Below are 24,561 nucleotides of genomic sequence, written 5' to 3' on the forward strand. Positions count from 1 at the left end.
TTTTTAAAGAAGTTAAAACTAAGAAAAAGAATCAGGCCAGAAAAAGCAATCTTTCACTGTTAGGTACTCCATATGCAAGTGGCTTTGCAGAAATGGATATGCTATTATCATATCCAGCATTTTAAATCGCCCTTGTCAGGCTTACCTATTTTAGGGCAACTATGTATCCATAAAGAATAGTGACGATCTGCATTATCAACTGTTCCCTCTGGGAAAACTATTCATTGATGAAAGTACTAGTGCATTAAAGTAGTAACAGGATTTTCAGGGCCATAAAGTGGTTGGTTCAGCCATAGACAATATTTGTGAAGTGAAAATTCATTTGTTTGCATAGGGAATCACTCAGAATTTCTTTTGACTTTTACTTGATAAAGAATTTTTTACATTAATCAGGTGCAGGGAAAAGAAGGAATTTGGCAAATTTGAAACATACAACCTCAGAGGAGAAACTAATTTTGCCAAGTAATATTAAACATATTCAAAGCCAACAGGCATAATGGGATAAGTTCTAATCTGCATTTGTAGTTCCTCTTCCTAATTTACCACAGTTGGATAGTTAGGATTCCGCCCTTCCTCCCTTTTCTTCTTTTCCTTCTTCTTCCCCCCTATAATTTTCAAAAGGCATCTGCCATTAGTCAACTATCAACCATTTATTAATCATCTATTATGTGTTAGGCACTGTACTATGTAATAGGATACAAAGGCAAAAAACCCAAAAAGCCAAAACAAAACAAAAACCCAACCCCAAATCTGAAATAATCTCTACTCTGAAAGTATTTGCATTTTATTGGGAGAAATGATGTACATATATAAGTATATGTAGAATAAATTTGAAGCTCTTAGAACACTAGTAGGTTGAGGATCAGAAAAAATATTATGGAGAAAATGGTCTTTCAGCTGCATATTGAAGCAAGTGAGCAATTCTGTGAAACAGAGATGCAGAAGCAACATGTTCTAAGCATGGATTACAGGTTAAGATTGGACCTGAACCTGAATATTGACACTCTGAAAGATCTGTGATTTCCATTAATGTGCCTCCTATGACACAGATAACAACCCACCCATTCTCTCTCTCTCTCTGTATATTCTATATATTCATGTCTTACCATAAATTTTCTCTAAAGACTCATTTAGTTCTTGGCACAGTGTAGAAGCTTAATAAGTATTCATTGATTCAAAGATCTTCCTCTCATTCTCTTGACATTGTGTGAATCTCATTGGAGTCCCTGAGCTGTCTGTTGTCTATCCTTCTCTCACTGTCACATGGAAAATCCAATTTCTATTCTAGATTTTTGTTTGTAATCAGATCAAGCATAAAATAATATAATTTAGGACTGAGAGAAGTATTCATAGATCACAAAATGAAGTATGTTAGAGTAATACCATCAATTCTTAAGTCATATTATTTCTGTGTATTTTTAAATATGTTACTACTTTTTAGCACAATAATTTGGGTCAGTATAAGGCCCTGTGTGCTACTAGATACTTTACACTGGCATGCTTATCTTGACAAGATGTGGTGAATCATGACTTTTTCCAAGTGTTCTTTAAGGATGTTCATTTATTAAAACAGTGTGGCAGGAATATCTTTACAATAGCTGCATTGTATCAAATTTTTTTTTTTTAGCTACGCTCAGTGTTGCTGGTTTTGGATGTATGAATTACAATATGTTAAAAGTAATATGGGGAAAGAAAAAGAGAGATGATTTTATTTGAAGTGCATATAAGAAAGAGGTCATTGGATATGACCTAATGTTTTGAAAGCCTTTTGTAGTTACTCTTTATTTAACTAGATATTAAATGGTTATAGAATAGTATAAACAATGCCTTTATTTTCTAATATGTAATGTTTTTGGTTGGTTTTCTGGAGGCCTTGGAGCAGCCTTTATTTCAGTAATAACCACAAGAATAACCAGGTGTTAAAGTCCAAATTCTTCATTATCTCCTTCACAATCTTGTCTCCTTTCCTGTGGCTCAGGCTAGCTTTCTTGGAGGCCTTCCAGAGTCTTGGTTTCAGTGGAGAAGGGAAGGAGGAGAGGCCTGCCACCATGGTGATGTGAGATGGAATGAATGAATCTGGCTCTGAGTCCCACCCTGGCTGAGTTTGTCCCAGTTTATATGCTCTACACTGAGTATAAACCAATCATTCTATCACTAGGAAACTATTATTTGTTGTAAGATTAAATCAGTCATACTGAATTTAGAGAACTATTAATCACCATGCTAAACTAGATAGCCATTGTCTCATCAATTCCACTGAGTTAGCACCTTGTAAGAATCCTTGCTTTAAGTACAAGAGTTCTGGCCCATAACATTAACACTCTTTTTAAAGTATTATCTCTCATTTCCCATCTATGGACTAAAATATAGAAAATTTGTTTTTAGCTTCAGTTACCCCACAAACCTTGATCTTACCAAGCTTCCTACTGTTAATAGGCTCTTCAAAACTTGCATAAGGATAAGGGATTTCTCTTGGTCAGAGAGTGTAAACCTCTTCCTTTTTTCAAAATAAAAAACCATGGTTCTATGTAGTGTATCTCTTCCCAATACTCCATGGATTGAATTGAACAAATCCCTTTATGGGGTATAATATTCCCATTTGAAGCTATGACAGCATATTTTTCTGAGCATGAAAAGGCACATAGGGATTGAAGTTGATGCTAGATTTTATAGAAGTTGAGTCATTGACTTGGGTGACAATTAATTTTAAGATAAAATTAAAAGCAATTTTGAAGATTGACTTAAAATTATAATTAGTGTCTATGATATATCAAAAAGTATAATTCTTGTAATTGATAATGCTCTATCATTTTTAATGTGCTTTATTGTATGAAGATAGCAGGTCGAAAGGTTATGTAGGTGAAATAATAGGAAACATGACAATTTACACAGATCAAAGCAAGTAGTTATAGAATATCTCATGTTCAAGTGATGATAAACATTTAGGCTTGTCTAGTAGCAGGTATATATGGGACAGATAATGTAACTGGACAAGTTGGATCCAGAGCTGAACAGAAGGGAAAAAAAAACATATTGGGTAGCTTTGGGGAAATGACTGATTATCTTTGACAATCCTAAATTTCTTAGGGAAATGAAGACCTTTTTAATATCAGCAACTGGTATTATCATATGGGAGTGACCATGATGTAGAGCAGTATCAAAGAATTGAAAATAAAAATCACATAGAAAGTAATGGAGAGGTACATAGTAGGTATAAGCAGACTACAACTTATAATTGATGAGAAAGTTTGAAAAAGAGGAGGAATAAAATGTACCTTAAAGGAATATTTGATAGAATGAGAATGTGGAATGGTCATGTGCCAAGAATGAGAACTGACATATAAATAGCCAAAGTGTTCCACTAGTGTGCTTGACATATCAAGAGAAAATGAGGAAGGCTGCTCATATATTATGTGGATCCTTTATTTCAAACTTAGAGTTGGATGTAGACAAGAGTAAAGATGAATGGGCATGGATAGTTTGTGATCTGAATTATTGTACAGCACAGTAAACTGAAGGGGTCATAGATCTATTTGTATAATATAAGGCATAGTGTCCAAAACAAGGAAAGTTATAGCATCATTGTATTCTGCCATGATAAAACCATGACTATTGATTTTTGGTGGCATTCTTTGGGAAGATTATTGGTAAACTGGAGAGAATCCAGTTAAAAAAAAATCAAACTAGAATTGCAGGAGTAACTTGAAATCAAGTACTTGCTGATAAAATTTGAGGAGAACTTGAAGGTATTTGGGATGAGAAAGAGCATACTGCAGGGGGCATCTAAAAGCTGTTTTCAAATTCTCTTAGAACTTCCTTTTCTTTTGTAAGTCCTGTTTATGATCTCTATCTTTTCTCTGAGTGTCTCTATGTCTACTAACTTGTTCTTATTTTCAAGTTTATACCTTTGTAAAATTCCTTTGGGATTGATGTTCTGGAGTTCCTTTCAGTGAATAGCAGTGTTCTTGTCTCTGCCATTGGGCTCTTGAAAATAGACAAAACATTTAAAATAACCTGGCATGTGCCTCTTATATAAGGATAAAAACTGGATCTGCTTCCCTTTATGTGTGATTTTTAAAAAATCAAATGAACAGAGAATTGTCAAAAGTGAGAGGCTCAAAAATATTTATGATTTGCTGTGTTCTATATAGTTGTTTGATGAAACAAAGTTTGTATCATAACCCCTTCTCTGGAACAATATGTTAGTACCTTTCCTGGCTCGTCTTTTTTTACTTTAATTGTGGATTGCTTTCTGACTTCTATAATTCAAAAATTATTCACAGATGTAAATCCTAGCCTTAAATGTGAAAAAAAAAAAAAACCTCTTCAGCAGTTACTCTCGATTCCAATTTGGAAACTTAATATTGTTGAAGAAGATGAAGATACATAGGGTCTTGGACTTCCTATAGTAAGAAAGTTTCTGTATTTTGGATATGTGAGAGACTAGATTGTTATCAAATAGAATTAAATATTTTTCAAAGTGTTTGTTTAGCTCATAGTCAGACTCAGTAGTTGAATATAAGTCTGAAACAGGTGATCAAAAGTCTATTTTAGCTATGTGATTATGTACAAATCCCTCAACCCCTTTGAGTTGGCTTTTTAATTTATCAAATAATCAAATCAGTGATGACTATCTGTGTTATCTTGGGCAAATGAGAACCTTTCTGCACCTTGGTTTTCCTCATCTATATGAAGAAATAAGTGGGTTTAAATAAATGCAGGAGTTCCTCCTAATTCTAACTCTAAGGACCCAATTTGGATAATACTTGCTGTACCTACATCATTGAGCTACTGTAGGGAAAGGTTATGCAGACTATCATAAAAGTTAATTATATAGATCATAACTAAACCTGTGATTAATATGTGGAACTTTCCTCTATTATTGCAGGTTGACACATTATTGTCATCAAGAAGGAACTTCCCAGAATCTTGAAGGGGTTAAATGATTTGTCTAGAATCACGCAACCAGCATGTGTCAGAAGTGAAACTTGAATCCAGGTCTTCTTGGCTTTTGGGCCAGTTGTCTACCCACTAGGCCATGCTGCCTCTTCTTTAAATCCTAGAGCCAGGACAGTTGTGATTTATTTTTATTATGATTTAGCTTTACATTTAGTAGCTTCTCATGCAGTCTTTTGTATAAAGCAGGCTTCAGATGAATGGTTCTAAAGTTGAATAGAGGTATTCCTAAGACATATAAATGAAAATGTTTAAGGAAAGATTGGAAATTTTATTAAAATATTTTCTGAGGTGCAATACTATTACAGATTTCAGTAGTTTAGAAATCAGAACCATTGGTTCTGTCACTTCCTAACTATATGACCTTGACCAAATACTATTCTGGAGTTTAGTTTCTCCTTCTGAAAAATAGTGATGATGGCTGTTCAACATTATCCTACAGGATCCTACAGGATTCCACATTGGAAAGCACTCTCCAAATGAAAGGGAGAGAAGCTATGTGGTGCAGTGATTAGGGTACTGGACTTGAAGTTAGAAAGAGATGACCAACTTCAAATCCTACCTCTGATTACAAACTAGCTGTGCAGCCCTGGGAAAGTAACTTTAACTTCTCATGGATTAGACTTAGATTGCTTCTGACATCACTTCCAACTCTAAATCTCTGACTCTGTGCCATTTTAATTGATCAAAAAATTGTCTTTGTGGCTAGAGAGGCAATGAAATGACACCTCGATACAAAAACAGAGACAAGTACCATAATTATATTGGAGATTAGTGGATGACTGATTTTTTTAGGTTGTTCATATTGTTAAAAAAGAAAAGAAAAGAAGACTTTATTGGAGATATAATGGGTGGTTATACAGGCATTTGAAGGACTGCCCATGGAAGAAGGAAAAATTGTGATTTACTTAAGGTTGCTTGGCCAATAAATGTTAGAGATGGAATTTGAACTGAAGTTCTTTGGCTAGAGAGCCACACTCAATCTCCTATACCGTGCTGCTAATAGAACTATTGTGGAAAAGCCTTCAATATAGAACAGTATTGGTCAAAATAGAATGAGTGAATAGATACAATAGAATAGAATGGAATGGAATAGAATTCCAGTAAATATTGGATCCTTGTAAGAAATTTGTGAAAGAGTTGAAATTGAAATTCTATACACACACTCTCCCATTCACATTAAAGCATACATATTTATGATGATGTTATATCTTTTCCCATTGCAGTTTGGGGTATTCCTTATAATCCAACATGACCTCTTCCTACTAAATTCTGGGCTCAGCTCATTGATGGAGTAGTGGAAAAGCAGGAAAAAATCCTAGGAATCACATATTTTTAGGCCATCTACAAATGTTAATTTAACTATTGCCATTCTAATATACTGACAGAAAAGTAATCTTAATGGTGTGAAAATCTGAATTATATAGCCATTCTATATAAGTAGCAAATGATTTAGGGATAAAGAACATTATCTAACTATACAGACTTCTTTGATTCCCTGCTTCTACAATATATTCTGTTGACAGATTGAGAGAAATATTGGCATTGTATTCTGAATTTTGTTGAAGTTGATTTAAATTTGTATGTTTGGAGGAGATATATAACAGGACAGCTTGACTTATATTACACATTCAAAAGTGTTCATCAGAAGAGTCTCATAGTTCTTGTAAGTTAATTATTAATTCACAAGTTACTAAAGGTACAGTAGTAACATTTACAGATCTTATCCTTGTAGCAAACTTAGTTTATTATCGCCACGTTCAGTGAAGGTACTGAACTGGTTAATCTACTCACCAAAATACATGCCAATAGTTAATGTTGTCCTAAAGTCTTCTTGCACAACATAGTAAGAATCTCTTTATTATTTTTGAGACAAGACTCATGCTGCCACAGATCAACCAGATTATATACCACTTCTAATTTTAGTAATTAGAATGTGTGGTTTGAAACACACTCTACTTTATACTTTTTGGGGGGGCTCCATACATTTTTTGAGCATCTTTTCATTCTCAAATTATTATACTGAATTTTTAGGGTTTCTTTTCTAAGTAAAAAATGAATAACTCATAGACTATTACTCCTGAATTTGCTTCTCATATTAGCAAGACAAAATGCCCTGACTTATTGTGTTGGATAAAGTAAATGCTTTCAAAGTTAATTCTCAATAGTCGAAAGTCTTGGCAACAAAATAATTTCAGATACTAGTAGAAAATTTATGCATTCACTTAGAGCTTGTAGTGTATCATAATTTCAATTTTATATCCCATGCAGTTCAGTGTTTTGGATTTTTAATGGGGCTACTGCAGTAATAATAAAAGTGATTCAAAATGCGCCCAGTAATTACAGAGATTTGCTGTTGCCTTTGCATTAAAAATGATGATGATTTACATTCAATGAAATTGCAGTCTATGACTACATTTAGGATACTCTGCTACTAAACTGCTTATTAGTTATGGTCAGTGATTTAAAGCTTAAAAGCTACATATTAGAAGAGTGTAAAATTATTTATTCTTTAATAGATAATAGTAAATTTAAAATAGACATTAGGTTAATTATAATCTTGTACATTAAAGAATGCATATTAGCCCTTTGTCTCCCCTTTAGTTCTTCTGAAATAAATTTCAAATCCAAGAAAGTTTATTGGATTAACTAGCTTGATGTGTTTATTATCAACTCCTGGTTTCTGGTTTTTTTTTTCCCCCTCACATTTTGAGATATATGTAAATATCCTGTCTATTGCTGGGAGAACAGGATATTTGCATTTACCTCAAAATGTGGGGAAAAAATGTGAATAGTGTCTCCTATTTTATGTCTACATAGGACATTTCTACAGAAAATTTTAAATGTGACATGATTTTGGAATGTTAGGTATGCATGCTATGATTGAAAAAGTATATAGTACTAGAAGTTGGGATTTCTGGGTTTTAGCCTGAATTATGGAGTAGGCTAAGTTTGTGAACTCAGGCAAGTCATTGCAGTGTTGTTGTGAGAATCAAATGAGTTAATATAGGAAAATATTTTAGGAAAACTTTGTCTTCAAATCTAAAGAACAAAAAAAAATAGAAAATATTTTTGTTTCCTCTGTGTATCCAATGAAATTTCAGTCTAATGCCAGAGATTGCTTTTTTTTTTTTTTAATTGTATAGGGAAAGCATAGAAATGAGGTTTTTCTGCCTAGAGCAAGAAGAAATCTTTAGCAGTCATCGAGTTCAGTTCTATTCATTTGGAAGATAAAGTTAAGTCAGTTTGTTACTTGACTGAAGTCACAAAGATAGTGTCTCCCTCAGATTTTTCTGACTCTTAATTCAATGCACTTTCTATTGAATTCTCTCAGTTGCCTTTACCCTCCTCATGCCTGGTATGTTCTGAATGTCTACAACTTTAAGACAAATGTGTCCTTGAAAATTTGCCTATTATGGATTATAGAAAAACAAATGTTGCCTTGAAACTATTTTCAGATTTGCAGTGTTTTTCATACACAAAATAAATTGGATCACGTCTAGTCAGCAGGATGTTAACTTGCACTGTCCGAGAATATCTCATGTCTGCCCATAGTAATAATTGCCAAAATCCTTAATTTAATTTGGTTTCATCAGTGGGAGGTTAACCCAGCTATTTTAAATTGTCTCAGTCTCCTGTAAAACATAATAAGTTATTTTAGATTATAGTTTAATATATTACTATCAAATGTAGATCCCCTTTTAAGATAACACTCAGTGTATTGTGATGATAATATTTCTTAAATGGATTTGTTCTCACATTTTTGAAGTAATCTTTTTATAGGACGAGTATAAGTATTTAAACTATTGAATACTGTGCAGCAATACATTGCCTTGCAGTGGATCTAGTTACTGCAAAATATCTTTAGATCATTCCTTTGAGTTTATTTTCCCCCACACTATTTGTTCATTTGATAGGAATATTTATTAAGCATTTACTCCTATGCCAGACACTAGGGATACAACGATGAAATGAAAACAGTCCCTGTCCTCAAACAGCACATATTCTATTGCAAAAGCAGTCCAACTATCTGAGATACTATATATAGTGCATTTATAGTATCTGTTGGAGAATAGTTTCTTTGTCACTGAGTTCGAACATTGCTCTCCTTAGCAATCACATTAACACAGTATCTAGACAAGGTAAGTGCTTAATAAATGCTTGTTGATTGACTGATTCCAAATCTGGTGTTCTACCATCCTTGACTAGTTGGTGAAAAAAAATCTATTTTGTCATCAATTATTTATTAAGCAGCAATTTTGTGCCAGGCACTGTGTGATTCATTAGGGGATTTGAAAGAGGCTCCTTGTAAAAGTTGGGACTTTAGGTAAAATTTGAAGGAAGCTAGAAGACAGAGATGAGGATGGAAAGAGTTCTAGTCAATAGGGGAGAGCCAATGAAAATGCTAGAGTTGGGAGACGAGATTGTGTGTTCTGAGCCTATGTCACAGATCTCAGGATACTTGGAGAGGAATAAGGTGTAACTGAAAGGCTGGAAAGACAAAAGGGATCGAGAATTTTATATTTGATGATAATGAGCCCCTGAAGTTTATTGAACAGGGGAGGGGAAGTGTTATCTAGTGATAATACTTTCATTTTAGGAAAATCAGTTTGATAGAATAAAAAAACTGAGAGGAATGGGGAGTTAGGATTCAAAGCTAGGTCTTATGACTTGTGATTCTCCATTCCATTATGAAATCAGCTTTTTCCTTGGGACTTAATGATATATTTCAGTAGTTCATGAAATACTGTGCAATTATAGCAAGTGTGATTTTAAACTAAGTTATTTTCAAACCTAACTGTTAAAGTGGAAGACATATCTAATCTGAGATGACTATAGTTAGAAATCAGCAAAATGTCTTTACCTTGGAATTCAGTCTTGAAATAACATGGTTTTACACCTGATGTCATGGGATAAAAAAATATTCTGCCTCCTCTCCTCAACCTTTAAAGTAATATTTTAATGCAATGTAAATAAGGTTGAAAGTGAAATGAAAATGATTCAAGGAAAAATTTGGTAAACAATCTTTATTTTTGCCAATTCTTCCTAAATATAATTAACTGCTAATTCATATGTCATTTCAAAAGGTTAGTTACAATCCTAATGACACACCACATTTGTTTAATTTGGCAATGAATGTCTGAAATAGAAGTATGACTTGAGGAGTAACAAAGAAGTCTTTTTTTTTTGGTTGAAAATAAGGAAAAACTTTTAGACTTTTAGAGCTATCCAGAAGTAAAATGGGCTACCTGGGAATATAGAAGACCTACTTCACCAAAGTAAAACTAGAACCAATTGACTACTTGTTAATAATCATAAATGTATTTGTGTAACTATTTAAGGTTTACAAAATGCTTTATGTATGTGACCTTATTTGATCCTTAGAAAAACGCTGAGGATAGGTGCTATTTACTAGCCTCATTTTACAGATGAGGAAACAGTCTGAGGAAAATGAAATGATTTGCTGACATCACACAGTAGTCTGAGGAATGACTTGAATTTGTGTTTTCTTGACTTTAAGACTGCACCACCTAGCTGCTTCATATTTGTTATAAATGGAATTCTTGTTTAGATACACATTTTGCTAGATGGTCACAAAGATTTCTTCCAAATGAGATACTATATGATTCTCATAAGTAGGCAGACTCAGTGCTTTGCATATATGAAACAGGAAAAGTGCAGTTATGAGGTACAAAAACATCTTCTTATTCTGGGCATTTTGAATATCTCTTGGGGGAAGAGAGAGAGGGGGAAAGAGCCCATTTTTGCATCTGTTTGTGCTTGAGGGAGTTTCCATAGGTCAGAATTCATTCCAGGAAATTAATATCATCTTTGTTAACTTTAGGGCTATAATTCCTCTGAAATCTGCATGAGATCATCCATGTCCTGTTCTCAGTTGTATATCTTTGCAGATGATGGAAGATATTAAAAGTAGACAATGGGGAATGAAGTTGACAAAGCAAGACTTATCTATGGAAACAAAATAAGATGCCCTATTAATGGTATTTTATTAACAGTTTTTTTTGCACATTAATTACCAGCTATTTACAAATTTTCATTCCTATCTTTCATTCTTTTCTCCTCTCCCCACCTTCCCCCAGTTTTTTTGAAATATTATTCAATCTTCCTCAACTCTCACATGCAATATAACTTGATATAGGTCTTAGACTAACCATTTTGTAATCTTTCTTAAGTAAGTGATTTCGGTTGAAGCTCTGACTCAATTTTTGATTTCTCTGAACTAGGAAAAATCTGTGGGGGAGGGAATGGAGGAGTGAACCAGCTTGGCATCAGTATGTTTAGCCTTCCTTGGTAATCAGATTTTGGCTTTTAAAAACTGTCACATTGGTATTCTTCTTGTAATTATGTTTTGTGGAATACCTCACAATGATAGATACTTTTAAAAAGAAGGTTAATAAAGAGATGAAGTGCTTAAAGCACACATTATTCATCTTTTATTCAAAGTAAGACATCTTTGATGAACAGATTTCACATGAGTCATAGCAGCATTACTGAAGCCTCCTTCTGGAGACTTGTTAAATATGTCGGTGTGTGGGTTAAAGTATACTTCACAGTGAGTGTACCAAGAGGCCCAAAACAAAGCAAATATTTGCCTCTGTGTGGGCCAGGTGCTAGAAATGCAACAAAAATAACAGCTATTAGCTTAGAAATTCAGACGTGTTAATTCCTGTAGGAGACTCTAATTCTGCCCTGACAAATCACGGAGGTGATATGGATTCATACTGTGGCCGCTGTTTTCAGAGCTGCAGTTAATTCAGGAAAATCTGTATCTGTTCATGTCAGATGTCTAGGACTGGGCTGGATTGGATTGCCTGGAACTCTTATGGATTGGACAGAAATTCTTCAAACCAGTTTCTTTCTAGGTTAGGTCAAAATTCAACAGCCTTCAAGGATAAAGGATAGGGTAATGAAAAAATGGTCAGTTGCCCTTTCCGTATACATATCTGACACAGGTATACCTACAATCTGTTTACTATAAAATGTGATGATTAAAAGGTGTTCAAAGAGAGTTTCTGGGTAATTTAATCATTTTATTAATAAGGCCAGTATGCTATTCATTAAAAAAATAGTTAATTGGTCATCTTAGACCAAAGAATCATGACCATCAGGACTCTGGATTTATATGTTCTTTTGGAAGAGGAGGAGCAATTCACTCTACTCAGTTAATACAATGGGAGATGGACTGTCTTAAAATGAGGGGCCACATTTGGATCAAATTTCTTATCTCTGTATCTAGACCACTCCCAGTTCTGGGCAATCTAATGGAAGAATTTATCCCCTCCTAAACCTAAGTAGGATATAAATGGATTTCCTCATTCTATTCCTTGTAAGGTAAAGTAGAGTGTGACCAAGAATGAGGAGAGTTAATTCAATCTCATTATCAGTAATGTCCAAGAGACTGAATCGGGATTTTAGAAGAAGGGGAGAACTCTGGATCTCCCCAAATTATTGGTTGTTAAAAATCATTCCTCTCAAAACTTTGAAGATTTCAGGTCTGAAGAAATCCCTACTCTCTAATACCTACCAGGAAATTATGAATGAGTTAGTATTTATTCCATTAATGTGATCTATTCATTCAAAAATGATGTTTCTAGTGCTAGTTTCTAATTTGATAGTTTCTAATAGTAATAATGCTAGTTCTAATTTCTAATTGTTCTAAATTTCTGTAAAAAATCTTTGTTCACATATAAAATGTCTATATTTAAAAATATTTTAAAACACTTAAGACAAATATTTTAATAAATGCTTATAAAGGGATAGATTACCTATAATCCCTGTTACTGTGGGGTGCTGAAAATGCTGGATTGCTTGAATTGGAGACTTCTACAATAGAGCTAATGCTAAATGGGTATCCCCATAAGTTTGACACTGATATAGTGAACTGAGAGCCACAAGGCTATCTAAGGAGGGATAAACCATCTCAACTTGGAAAAGCAGAGCAGGTTAAAGCTTTATGTTAGGCATTATTGAAATTGGGCTGTGAGTTATAATGCTTCCAGCCTGACAAGATATGAAGACATAATTCTTAAATAAATGAAAAGAAAAGAATTGCTCATCTAAGTCTAATCTGTATAAAGAAAGTAGAAAACACAAGGACATGATTGAGGAATTCATGAGATTCAAGAATGACACACCATTATCCCATCTCGATCTTCATTTTCTGTTTGAACATTCTGGATGTCATTCTTGCCATTTCTATAATAGTACTAAGAATTCTACTATTTAGGAATCATTGTGAAGAATATATTTTGTGAATTGTAAAGTGCTAAATAAATATATTTAGATATATAGAATTTAGAAAGTAATTTGCTTATAAATTGATATCAACAAGCTGCGCTTAGTAACAACTAAGTAATTTTTATAGGTTTTGGACTCATTTCCTAGTACACAGTCCATCAAGAAACATTTATTAAGGCCTTACAATATACCAGTTATGCTGATGAGAATAAAAATATAAGAAGAAAGAGAACTCCTGAAGGAGCTTACATTCTGATTGGAGAAGACAATACATAAAGCAAACTGAAAGAATGGTGGAGAAGGCTAGATACCATGAAATGGAACAGCATAGGAAGACAAGCCTAGAAAAGATCTTGGAGAGAAATGAAGGAAGACATAGCAGCTTTGGGCATCCTCCTTAAATGGAGGTTTCAGGAGGAGCCATCTAATTAGAAGCAGAGCTTCCAAGAATGAAGAATACTTCCTTAAAGCTCTCAGTACCAACTAATAAAGTATCTTTAATATTTAAAAAAAATTTCTAGTATGCACTGTGTTGGCAAAATCCTTAAGATCCTATTAACAAAGATTGTTTAATTTTTGTTTTCATTGTGGAAAGACTTATGACTAGTAAACAGGTGGGAATCTTCTATAATTCTAGCTATAAAGTATCACTATTCGGTATTTCTTTCAGCAGTGGAAACACTATAGATAAGTGATGAGTGAAAATTAGAAGGCACATGGCTAGAGCAACAAGGTGTTGAAAACAGATGCCATTTATTACAATGCCTTTAATCGTTCCAGTGATAGATATGGTAAACTGGTACTTACTAAGGGCATGCCATGAATGAGAACAGATGGAATACTTAAATAAAGGAGGCTGACATTTTTAACAACACTTGATTTTTTTTTTTAAACAAGAGAAAACAAAACAAAATATATTATTAGGCAACATTTAATTAGGAACCTCAAAGATTTCTTAATATGATGTTCCCAGGAAATTCTTCCTTGCAAATATTCCCAGATAGAAGTGTGGATATTTACTAATTCAATTAATCTATAGTGATCTAGGGACAATGAGGGACTTTCCTCATAATAACCTTGTGAAATATGTGGCAAAAGTCTCACTCATATTCTATAGCTTAAATTGAGATTTAGAGAGATGATATTTATATAAATACTATTCAAATTAGAATGAATCAGTCATGTATATGAGTGGCTACTAATAGCAACTACCTCACAGGATTATGTTGACAATTAAATGAATTAACATGTATCAAGGAATATACAAGTCTTAAAGCGCTATAAAAATGTCAGCTATTACTATTACCATAGGTAAGGCACAAGCTCACTTAAACTCTGTTTGCCTTAATTCATTAGAGAAGGAAATAGCAAACCACCCAGTATCTTTGCCAAGAAAAACCTATGGACAGTATATTCCACAGTCATGGAGAGTTGAGTACAATTGAATGACTGAACAACAAGGTATGGAGTCTTAGAAAGAGGTCCCTGCCCTCAAAAAGCTTACCAATAAAAGGAAGGTGAATTAATCTTCCTACTAGTAGTCTCCATATAAATTTTTTTTATGCCTCATACTTGTAAAATGAGAATAAAATCAGATCTCAAGGTTATTGTGAGGATAAAAGGAGATATTTGTGAGGTGTTTTGCAAACCCCAATTCTATAAATGCTAGCTTTTTATTATTCATGCTATGTGTGAGTAAAGGAAATAGAATATAGTACAAGTCAAGTAATAAAACAGTTCCTCTGAAGATACAACCTTTAGTATCTTTTGTATCATCCAATCACATGAGCTCTTTCAAGAGAGAGACCATTATACATACCTTTTCATCAGCATAGAGAGAAATCATGAGAGGTAAACTATCCTTGTATCATGATTTGCATTTACAACTAGCATGTCATTTTTAGAACAAGATCATCTCTAGAGTAGGATAAACACTTAAAAAAAATGACCCCTAAATTCCAGTACAGTCTTGAATTGGGAAGGGATTCTCACATCAAAAGAAGTATTTGAAAGCCATAGTGAAGGATAGGAGTTTCTGGAAAGTAGCTGGAAGAAATAAATCTAGTATGTTATTTTAAGCATAGAGGCTGTTAGGCATTGTAGAAAGAACTTCATATATAGTCATATTGACCACAAGTTCATGTGACTGTAGGCAAATTTCTCCTCACTGAGCATCAGTTTTATTATGTGCAAAATGAATATAAATTCTACAATACCTATAGTTTTGTGCAAAGGACAGAATGCATTAACCATGAAAGTAATGTGTTTTGCATGCCTTAAAGCATTATAAAAATATGCCAGTGAAGGTTATTTATTAATTGATTTTTCAATTTATTTTCCTCATCTACCAAGACGCATTCTTTGGCATTGGCTAATAATTTACTAACTCTGCATGTATGCACATTGGACTCAATGTTCTTTCCAACTGATTAAGAAAATGAAACTTTGGAAAGCTTTGACTCAAGACAAGAATGGAGTTCATGTGTGACTCAATTTAAGTAGGCATAAGTTGGTAGCTGGGCAGTTATACAGTTGGTTTGACTTCTAGAGCACGAGAAAGCAAGTTGTCATCTAAGTGGTAGTTTTATGTTGTCTAGCCACACCAAAGCATCCCAGTGGAGGGCACTGTGTGCCACTGATGTGACTGAGGTCATGGGAATTAAAGACATGCCCTTTCTCCCACACTAATGTTGAGCTTTGGTTTTCCCATAGACCTGTCAATTCCCCACGCCACCCCCTTCCAAACATAAACACATCCAAAATAAAAAAACAAGCAGTAGGAAAAAATAGATTGGTTTGCGTTAGTCAAAGTTGAATAGTGTTTTCTTGGATGAGGAGAGAGAAGAATTCCGTCAATAGAGTTGTAAGCTACTGCCATTATTTTCTTACTCAGTGGCATTTGTGTAGCTATGCATGGATATATTTATTTATTAACTCTTGAAATATTTTAAAATAAAAATCCAGGCCTATATTTAATGTTCCAGCAGTTGAACTTCATGGAATTTGAGCAACGACCAGACTTAATTACTTCATGATTTTTAAACCAGCCTAATCATGTAGCTGAAGAAGAATATAAACACTTCCAAACAAATTATTATTTTTCTTAGCTGAGTGAAGAGAGCTTTATTTTCTTTGTTGGAGAATTGTAGGTATTTTTTTTTTTTTTTGGTGACTGGGGGTGGAGCGGGGGGGCTCAGTGTGTGAAATGAAGTATATAAATTTCTGGTGGAAGAGGCAGTTTCCTGAAATTAGGATGTTCCCTACAGCACATGATTTTCTGCTTTTAGCAATTTTCAGGAGTTATCCCCTAAAGGCTGTCAGAATCAAAAGGGTTCATTTCTATTCCATTGGCAGTGCAGAATCTATCAAGACAGCTTTAGGATTTTACATTCTGTATCTTCCCATGGAATGTGAGCAGAACATTTACAAAAGAAGAATTAATCACAAATATTTTTCTGTGATCATGAAGCAAAGTACAATTGGCCAATTATTACTTCAAGATTTATTTATTATTACTTCAAGAAACTCTTACAAATGTAGTGTTATATGTCATATACATATAACATATGTGTATATGTGTGTGTGAGAGAGAGTGTGTGTGTGTTGCTCCCTACCCTCGTGGGCCTCTCTTCTTCCCCATTTATTACTATTCCAGGAGCACCTCTCCCCCAAGATGCTAAACAATTTTAAGACTTTCATACAATCATAGATTTGAAATTGGAAGAGACTTTAGAGACCAGGAAGTCCAGTGCTATCATTTTACAGATGAAGAAACTGAGACCCAGAGAGATTGTGACTTTTCCAGGTCTACACATACTCAGTCTTTCTTGATTCCAAGTTTTATGCTTTATCCACGGTGTTTCCTTTAATGAGTATGATATTTTCTTCTTTCTTTCTTTTTACTTTTCTTTCTCTTTCTTTAATTCTTTCCTTCCTCCCTCTCTCCCTCCCTTCCTTCTTCTTTCCCTTCCCTTTTCCTTTCCTTCTTTCTTTTTCCTTTCCCTCTTCTTTTTCCTTTCCCTCTTCCTCTCTTTCCTTTCCCTCTAACCCCCTCTCCTTTTCCCTCTCCCCTTCTCCCTCCCTCTCCCTCCCTTTCTCTCTCCCTCTGTCTCCCTCTGTGAACCTCCCTCTCCCTCCCTATCCCTCTTTCTTTCCCTCTCCTTCTTCTCCCTCTCCCTCTATCTCTCTTTTTCTCTCTCTTGTAAATCATAACATATAAAACTACACAAGCCTGTTACTTTGCAACCAAGGTTGTGAAATAATTTTATGATTGAAATTTTTAATAAACACAATTTGCAGGATATATTTAGTTCACTAAATAATGGGGAATATTTTCTTTTTTCTGCTTTACAGTTGTAGGTGACTGGGCATCAGCAATAGGTAGTGAATCAAATACTGAATTTGGGAAAAGAGGCCCTGGGTTCAAATATCTATTTTGCTATTCATTATATGTATGACCTTGGTCAAGAATCTTGATCTCTCTGGGCTTGGATTTCCTTATCAACAAAAATAAATAAATAAATAATCGGAAATTTTAAAAAGAATGGGTTGTATTAGGCAATCTCTGAAGGTCCCTTCTACCTCTATCTACATCCTGTCTTTTTTCTATTCTCCTTTTGGCAGGGCTATAACAAAAATCACATTTCTAAAAAAATTTCTGCTGTCTAAAAATATTCTTAAAAGTTATCATTCTTTCTTTGGTAACCAATTTTTATATTTTTCAATATCTTTCTTCCAATTTTCTAAAAATCTCCTATGCTGCAGTTATAGGCCATTTCTATTTGTTCTATCTTCAATGAATAGTTTTGGTCCATATAATGAATGAATCAGTTTTTTTGGTAGGCAGCCTCTCAATTCATATATTTACAGAAAACATTTCTAATAACATTTTACATTTTCTTTTAGTTATAATGATTGTATTCTTTTGCTTTCTGTCTTCTGCTGTGACTACTTTGGTTTAATAAAGTAAAAAAAAAAAGGACTTTCTTATTCTTTTTTCTTCATAATTTATTGTAGGAAATAGTGTTTTGAAGATATTTCATTTGACCCTTTTCACCCTTTCACTGGGAGGTAGGTATTACATTTTACAGATGAGAAAACTGAGTCTAAGTGAGGTCATATGACTTACTGATTGCCACACAGTGTCTGTCACAGATGGGATTTGAACTTAGATCATTTTGGCCCCTAGAGTGATCTTATATCTACTATATAACACTGTTGGTCATTTGTTAAATAAATTAAATATGAAAAAAAATCCCTAAATTCTTTGAAGAAGGAAATATATCGAGCATGTATAGTAATAAGAACCATCCATTTAGGTGTAATGAGCTGATGGATGTGCATATTACCCAAACTAATTAATAACTACATATTAGCATATTACCGTCTTTGGGTAGCTGTTTGAGCTAAGTTGTAAATGGCATATACAGAAACAAATTAGATTACCCTGTTTTTTAAAAAGGATTTTAAAAAATAATGTTCACAGAAGAATATATTTGAAACTATCATTATTAGACTAAATTTGGGCCAGGAAAATATTGACAATTTGTCTTAAATTTTTTTCCCAATTAATTCTTTACTTTAATAGTATCAATCTCATCCAAATTTGTCCATTCTACTAATAATATCAAGATTGTATTAAATAGTCTCATTTTCTCTTCTTGCTCTTTCTTCTCTCTTTTCCTTTTGTGCCATTTTTGAACTGTTGAGGAAGTTTAAGCACTCATTTCAGCCATGACAGGCAGCAGAATGTCATTTGTGACTTTGCCTCAATTTTACAGAGATCGTGGAGGAAGAGAAGGGGTTAAGACTGTCAACACTTAACAGTGCTTATGAATGTAATATGCTGTCTGCATTTAAAAAAAAAAATCTTGTTTGGACATTCCGGGCTCTCGCATAAACCTTTTAAACATATTCTATATTAAACTACATATTTTTCATTATATATTTTTGAATTGTCATTAATACTTAAAAATTATTTGGAAAAGTCATTTTGTTCATAAAATTGTGATCACAAGTAGCTAGCTTGTATATGATTCATCTTGACACTTGTGAGTTTAATTTCCATTGGAAGTTACTGGTGCAAATAGCACAGTATGGGCTTTTCAGAATTTTCCTCCATCATGTTGATAGATAGGGTGCTAATTAGAACTACTAGATAGCACTCTGCAGTGATTTTCAAAATTTTAACTGTAGAATAATCTAATTTTATCTTTATGTGCTTTCTATTTCCTTATAGATATTTAATAATTTTTTAGGAAATATAAAAAGAAAATACGTTGAAAATTGTGTTTTTCTAATGGACCCTAAGGAATAACAAATATTTCCTTTACATAGTATTCTTTTAGATAGTAAGACATGTAGTAAATATATTTCCCTTTTACTAGCTTGTGAAGACCTCTAACACTAGAAATCAAGGATATGCTTTTTATTTCAAACTTCTATGTTTGATACAAAGTTTGTGTCACCCTAAAACAGGAACAAAAAACTATGGGAAGCCAAACTGGAATAGGGGAGAAACTGGGAAAGGATAACTTAAATAACCTAGATATGTTCAAATCCACAGGTCCCAATGGCTGGCATCCTAGAGTACTTAATGAATTGGCCGAAGTCATCACAGAACCGCTAGATATCATTTTTGCGAACTCGTGGAGGACTGGTGAGGTGCCTGAAGACTGGAAAAGGGCACAGATAGTGCCTTTCTTTCAAAAAGGGAAAATGGATGATGACCTGGAAAAATACTCATCAGCCAAACTTTTATGCTTGGAAATATTCTGGACTAATCAACTTTGTATAACTGGGTGCTAATTTCTAAAAAGCAAGAAACAAAAAGGCAATAAAACTCCAATACTTATTTGAAAATGTTTTGCCACCCAGTTCTGCAAACTCTTTACTTTTTAAAAGGAAATAGGATAAGTAAATGAGCTTAATTGATGTTAAAGTTTTAGAAAAATAGATTATTAATCACAGTAAAATGAATAAGTTCTTAGCATTAGGGTATAATTAGATCATTCTATATTAGTTAATTTGTCTTTTAGCATAAAACTCCTTTTTCCCTCCTTAAAGGACAATGCCATATTAAAAATATCCCAGGAAGAAAGATGACCTGGTCAGAGTTACAAAGAGAAAAAATGACCAAGAGCTGTGTATATTATGGTATAGTGGCAAGACTGCTGGGCTTGGAATTTGGAGACCTGAATTTGTGTCCCAGTGTTGATACTTGTTAGATGTGTGGGTGACCTTGAACTAGTATCTTCATTATCTTCCTGTGTTTTAATTTCTTCATCTGTAAAATAGGCACTATCTATTTCAAGAGGCTATTTTGAGAAAAAATATTTTGTACAACTTAAACTGGTAAAGAATTGTGTAGAAAAGGATAGAAAGGAATTTCATCCTGGCTATCATACAGGGGCTTAAATTGTAGGAATGATGATAAATGTAAAAGAAGCTCTGTTACTAACCCGCAATGGGATTTGGGGCAAAACCTTTTCTCCTCTTGGGGGCCCTAATTTTATCTTTTATAGAGTAAGAAGGTTGGGCTAAATCAGAGCTTAAATTTTTTCCACTTGTAACCCCATTTCTCCTGAGAATTTTCACTTGATCCTGACTATATAGGTATATATAACACTTTAATGATAATAAATCATAATTTTGTGACATCCCCCTCTCCCTCCTCCATTCAGTTATGAGATCTCATAGGTAGTCATGAACCATAGTTTAAGAAGCTGGGAACTAGATGATATCAATAGCCCATACAAAGCTAAATGGTGTTCCATTGTATACAGAGTGTTTCCATTTGAGGTAAATGAGGCCCCAAAGACATTGTCACTTTCTTCAGATCACTAATATCTTCTTAAGTTTTTATATTCTTATTCTAAGTAGTCCCATTTTGTATTATGCTTTTTTAGGGTGAATAGTTTAGTGAAGGCAGCATATCTGCATGTAAAACATTGAATGCATAGATACATGGATAAAACTAAAGATGCCTTGGTAAGGGAAGAGATATCCTTTTAGTTTTTTTCATGTCAGATACATGAGATTCACTTAGCTTCACAAGTACACTTTATGCAGTGACTGACTGGAAAGCAGGAGCCAATTATTGTATGCAACCTGACTTCATCCTACTGCCAAGAAGCCAGAAGTGTTGAATACTTTGGCCCACTCCATATTAAACTCTGTCCCTTCCATGGGAACAGAAATCCATAATTTCTGATTGAAGACCCATACTTCTAGATGTATTCTCTTGTCCTTAGCCCTTACTGCAGCCTCTTGATGTGGTAGCCATTTTTGCTAGTTCTGCTTTTTATATGGATAAAGGCAGATAGGTGACTTAGTGGACAGACTGCTGAGCTTGGATTCAGGAAGATCTGAGTTGAAATATGGCCTCAGATACTTCCTAGCTGTGTGACGTTAGGCAAACCATTTAACTCCTCTTTGCCTTAATCCACTGAAAAAGGAAATGGTGAATCACTCCTGTATTTTTGTCAAGAAAACCCAATCTTGTTGGCATGCTATGCTCTACGGGGTCATGAAGAGCTGGACACGACTGAACAAGAATAAAGGATTCAAGATGCTAGTAAATGATAAAGGTGACAATATCTAAAAAATCTCTTCTTAGTCTGCGTAATCATTTTCAATATTCTTCAGCTAAGAAATATTTGAGACTAGGAAATAGGTACAATCTCATATTAGCATTGTCATGAGTTGAAATGGACTAGAAGAGGATGTAAAGCATGTTCCTTCATCAGGCAAAGGGTTGAATTAGATGACCTCTCAGAGAGTTTTTAGCTCTGGACTCTATGTTTTTAAGCTCAAAGAGAACAGGGACAACAAAAAAAATGTTATGTAACCAGCCTAATTCTCCTCAGTGCCTTTTGCTCTCTGGGAATCAGTTAAACACAAAAAGAAGCACAGTAATTTTCAGGTCACTAGGATAGCATTGAGTGCATTATTGCTATTGTGATCTAATTGAGTCAAATAATTCAGTTTCAGGGAATATTAGATACTTGGGGAAATCATGCTTACTGTTGTTGTTTCTTCCTTAAATATAAATATAATGCAATTAAGTTCTTTAAAATATTGAACTAGACCGTTAAAGAAGTCACATATGCCTTGTGTTCAACCCTTTATGATTTTCCCCAAATTAATTAGAATTTTTGTATGGGAAGAGGACAGAATTTTTTTTCCTCCAAGGGTGGGTTTGATTTTTAAAAGGACTAAAACCAAAATTTACTGTAATGATAAATGAATTCATGTTTGAGATCTCCAGTGTCCTAATTGGTTTTTGTTTACATTTCTCTTTTAGTCCTATCACATTCTACTTTGTATCATACTTATTTGTAAACATATATTTCCTTCTCTCTACAAACTGTAAGCTCTTTAGGGGCAGGGACTGTTATTTTATGTCCCTATTGTTGATTACAGTGTCTCTTGGTGTTTAATAAAGATTTGTGAATTGGGTTGCATCAAATCTTATTTTCAGGTCCATGCCTATGGCCGGGCTACCGTCACATGCAGGCATGCATTTGCCTACCATGTAGGACTGGTTACTGTTGTAGAGACTTAATTTCCCAAAAGGTCAGTGTTCATTCTTTCATAGAGAACATGAAGTAGGCTTTATCATGCATTACAACAAAATAATACTGCTTTCATTCATTTTAAATTTAATATGCTGAGGGTATAAGAATCCAGTTTAAGTATCAACTAATTTGTCTCTTTTTGTTTTTATTCAAAGTAGAAATGATACAATGATCTATCTAAATGAAGGCCCTGTTAAAGGAAGTGGGGTATAAGGAGAATAGTAGGTGGGTTTACTGGAGACACATTTTTTTAACTTAAAAAAAAAGAACCTATTTAAAAGAGGAAAGCTCTGAACCATGAATCATCTTGAAACTTATTCTTTCTTTGGTATAAAACCAAAGTGATATTCCATTGAAAATATTAAGAAATTAAATTATTATTCCTACTTTCCAATAGGAATGGGTCCTTGAAGATAAACTTAAAATGTAACAATTTCAAAACAGCATTTTCATTCATATATTTTTGAAAACCATTTAATTTTGGCAATTATTGCCAGTGTTTGACCAAGGGAAATATGGTACCAGGGCTATAAGGAATATCTTAAATCATTATTTTCCATAGCTCATATGGAGAATTTGAGAGGGAATGTGGTATAGTGTCTAGGGTGTCTGCTTTGGAGTTAGTCTTGGATTCAAATCCTGCCTCAGATTCATACTAGATATGTGACCACATGGAGATCACTTAATTCTCAGTGCCTTCAGCCAACTATATTAGGTTACAGAATACAGAGCAATTTCTCATATATATCAGTGGAGCTAAGAATTTCTAATATTGATAAAATTATGATACCAAATTCTGAAAGAGAGGGAGAGAGAGAGTTTCAATTATAGACTCCCCCATCCCCCATAAAATTGAATTTAGGAATATTTTTAAATGTTTCTTAAGAACTCAAACTTAGAGATGTTGAATTAATTATTGACTTGCTTGCTTATACGTTTTTAATCTTCAGAGAAGAGAGTCCATAAAAATAAAATGACTATCTCTCACCCCCTATTGAAGCATGTGTCTTAGCCCAATAAAATGTACAGTATTTACCTTTTGCTGAAATAGACTTAGTGCCTCCAAAAGCATGTCTTTCCCTTTCTGTCCTTGGACTCCTAAACCTGCCAAATCTTCTTATTAGCTTAACTTCCCTGGCAAAATTGTTTTTAAGGATAAATAGGAAGCATGAATAAGATAATTTAAAAAATCCATCCTTTTTTCAGACCAATATTTTTTTAACCATATTTGCCTGCAGTATATACAGGAGAGCTATCATCATCATTTCCTTTCTTATAATTTGAACTCCAGATTTGAAAGGCATATGTGCAAATTAGTGAGTGGCATTTTCATCTGGATGCATTATAATGATTATATTCCAGCGAGATGAATGATAGTCTCCTTACAATTCCTTCTAGAAAGAAACATATCCAAGGACACAAGCTGAGCATAGAATAGCAGCAATGTTTTCTCATATGGGAAAGAGAATTAGGTGCATTAGTGGATTTTCCTTGCAAAAGTCTTCCTCTACTAGATATTGAGGGGAGCAGAGTAGGGAGGGGAAAGGATTGAAGTGCAATGTAGTTAGAAAGGTGAAAAAATAAGTCTTCAGCAAAAAATTCCTTTCTGCTACTGTAATATTTTACAAACAATATTTAATTAAGGTTCATGTTATCATGTTTAGGCAAGTAGAGAATGCTCTCTAACACAGAAAGGAAAACAAGGATAAAATCTAGAATAATCTTTATAATAATATATAGAGGGCCCAGATTTCAACTTTTAGTTACC

At 33.8% G+C, this 24,561-nt stretch overlaps 1 protein-coding gene across 1 annotated transcript in view; it reads left to right on the plus strand.

The window, feature by feature from the left end:
• SAMD5 (sterile alpha motif domain containing 5) overlaps nt 1–22,684 on the plus strand; it is a 30,946-nt gene extending 8,262 nt beyond the window's left edge. Inside the window, exon 2 of the mRNA XM_051997915.1 lies at nt 19,781–22,684. Within this exon, the coding sequence (XP_051853875.1) occupies nt 19,781–19,843 (63 nt within the window). The 3' untranslated portion in view covers nt 19,844–22,684. The remainder of the gene's footprint in view (nt 1–19,780) is intronic.
• Nucleotides 22,685–24,561: the final 1,877 nt, after the last annotated feature.

The sequence above is a fragment of the Antechinus flavipes genome, chromosome 4 (genome assembly GCF_016432865.1).
Source record: "Antechinus flavipes isolate AdamAnt ecotype Samford, QLD, Australia chromosome 4, AdamAnt_v2, whole genome shotgun sequence".
Taxonomy (NCBI): Eukaryota; Metazoa; Chordata; class Mammalia; order Dasyuromorphia; family Dasyuridae; genus Antechinus; species Antechinus flavipes.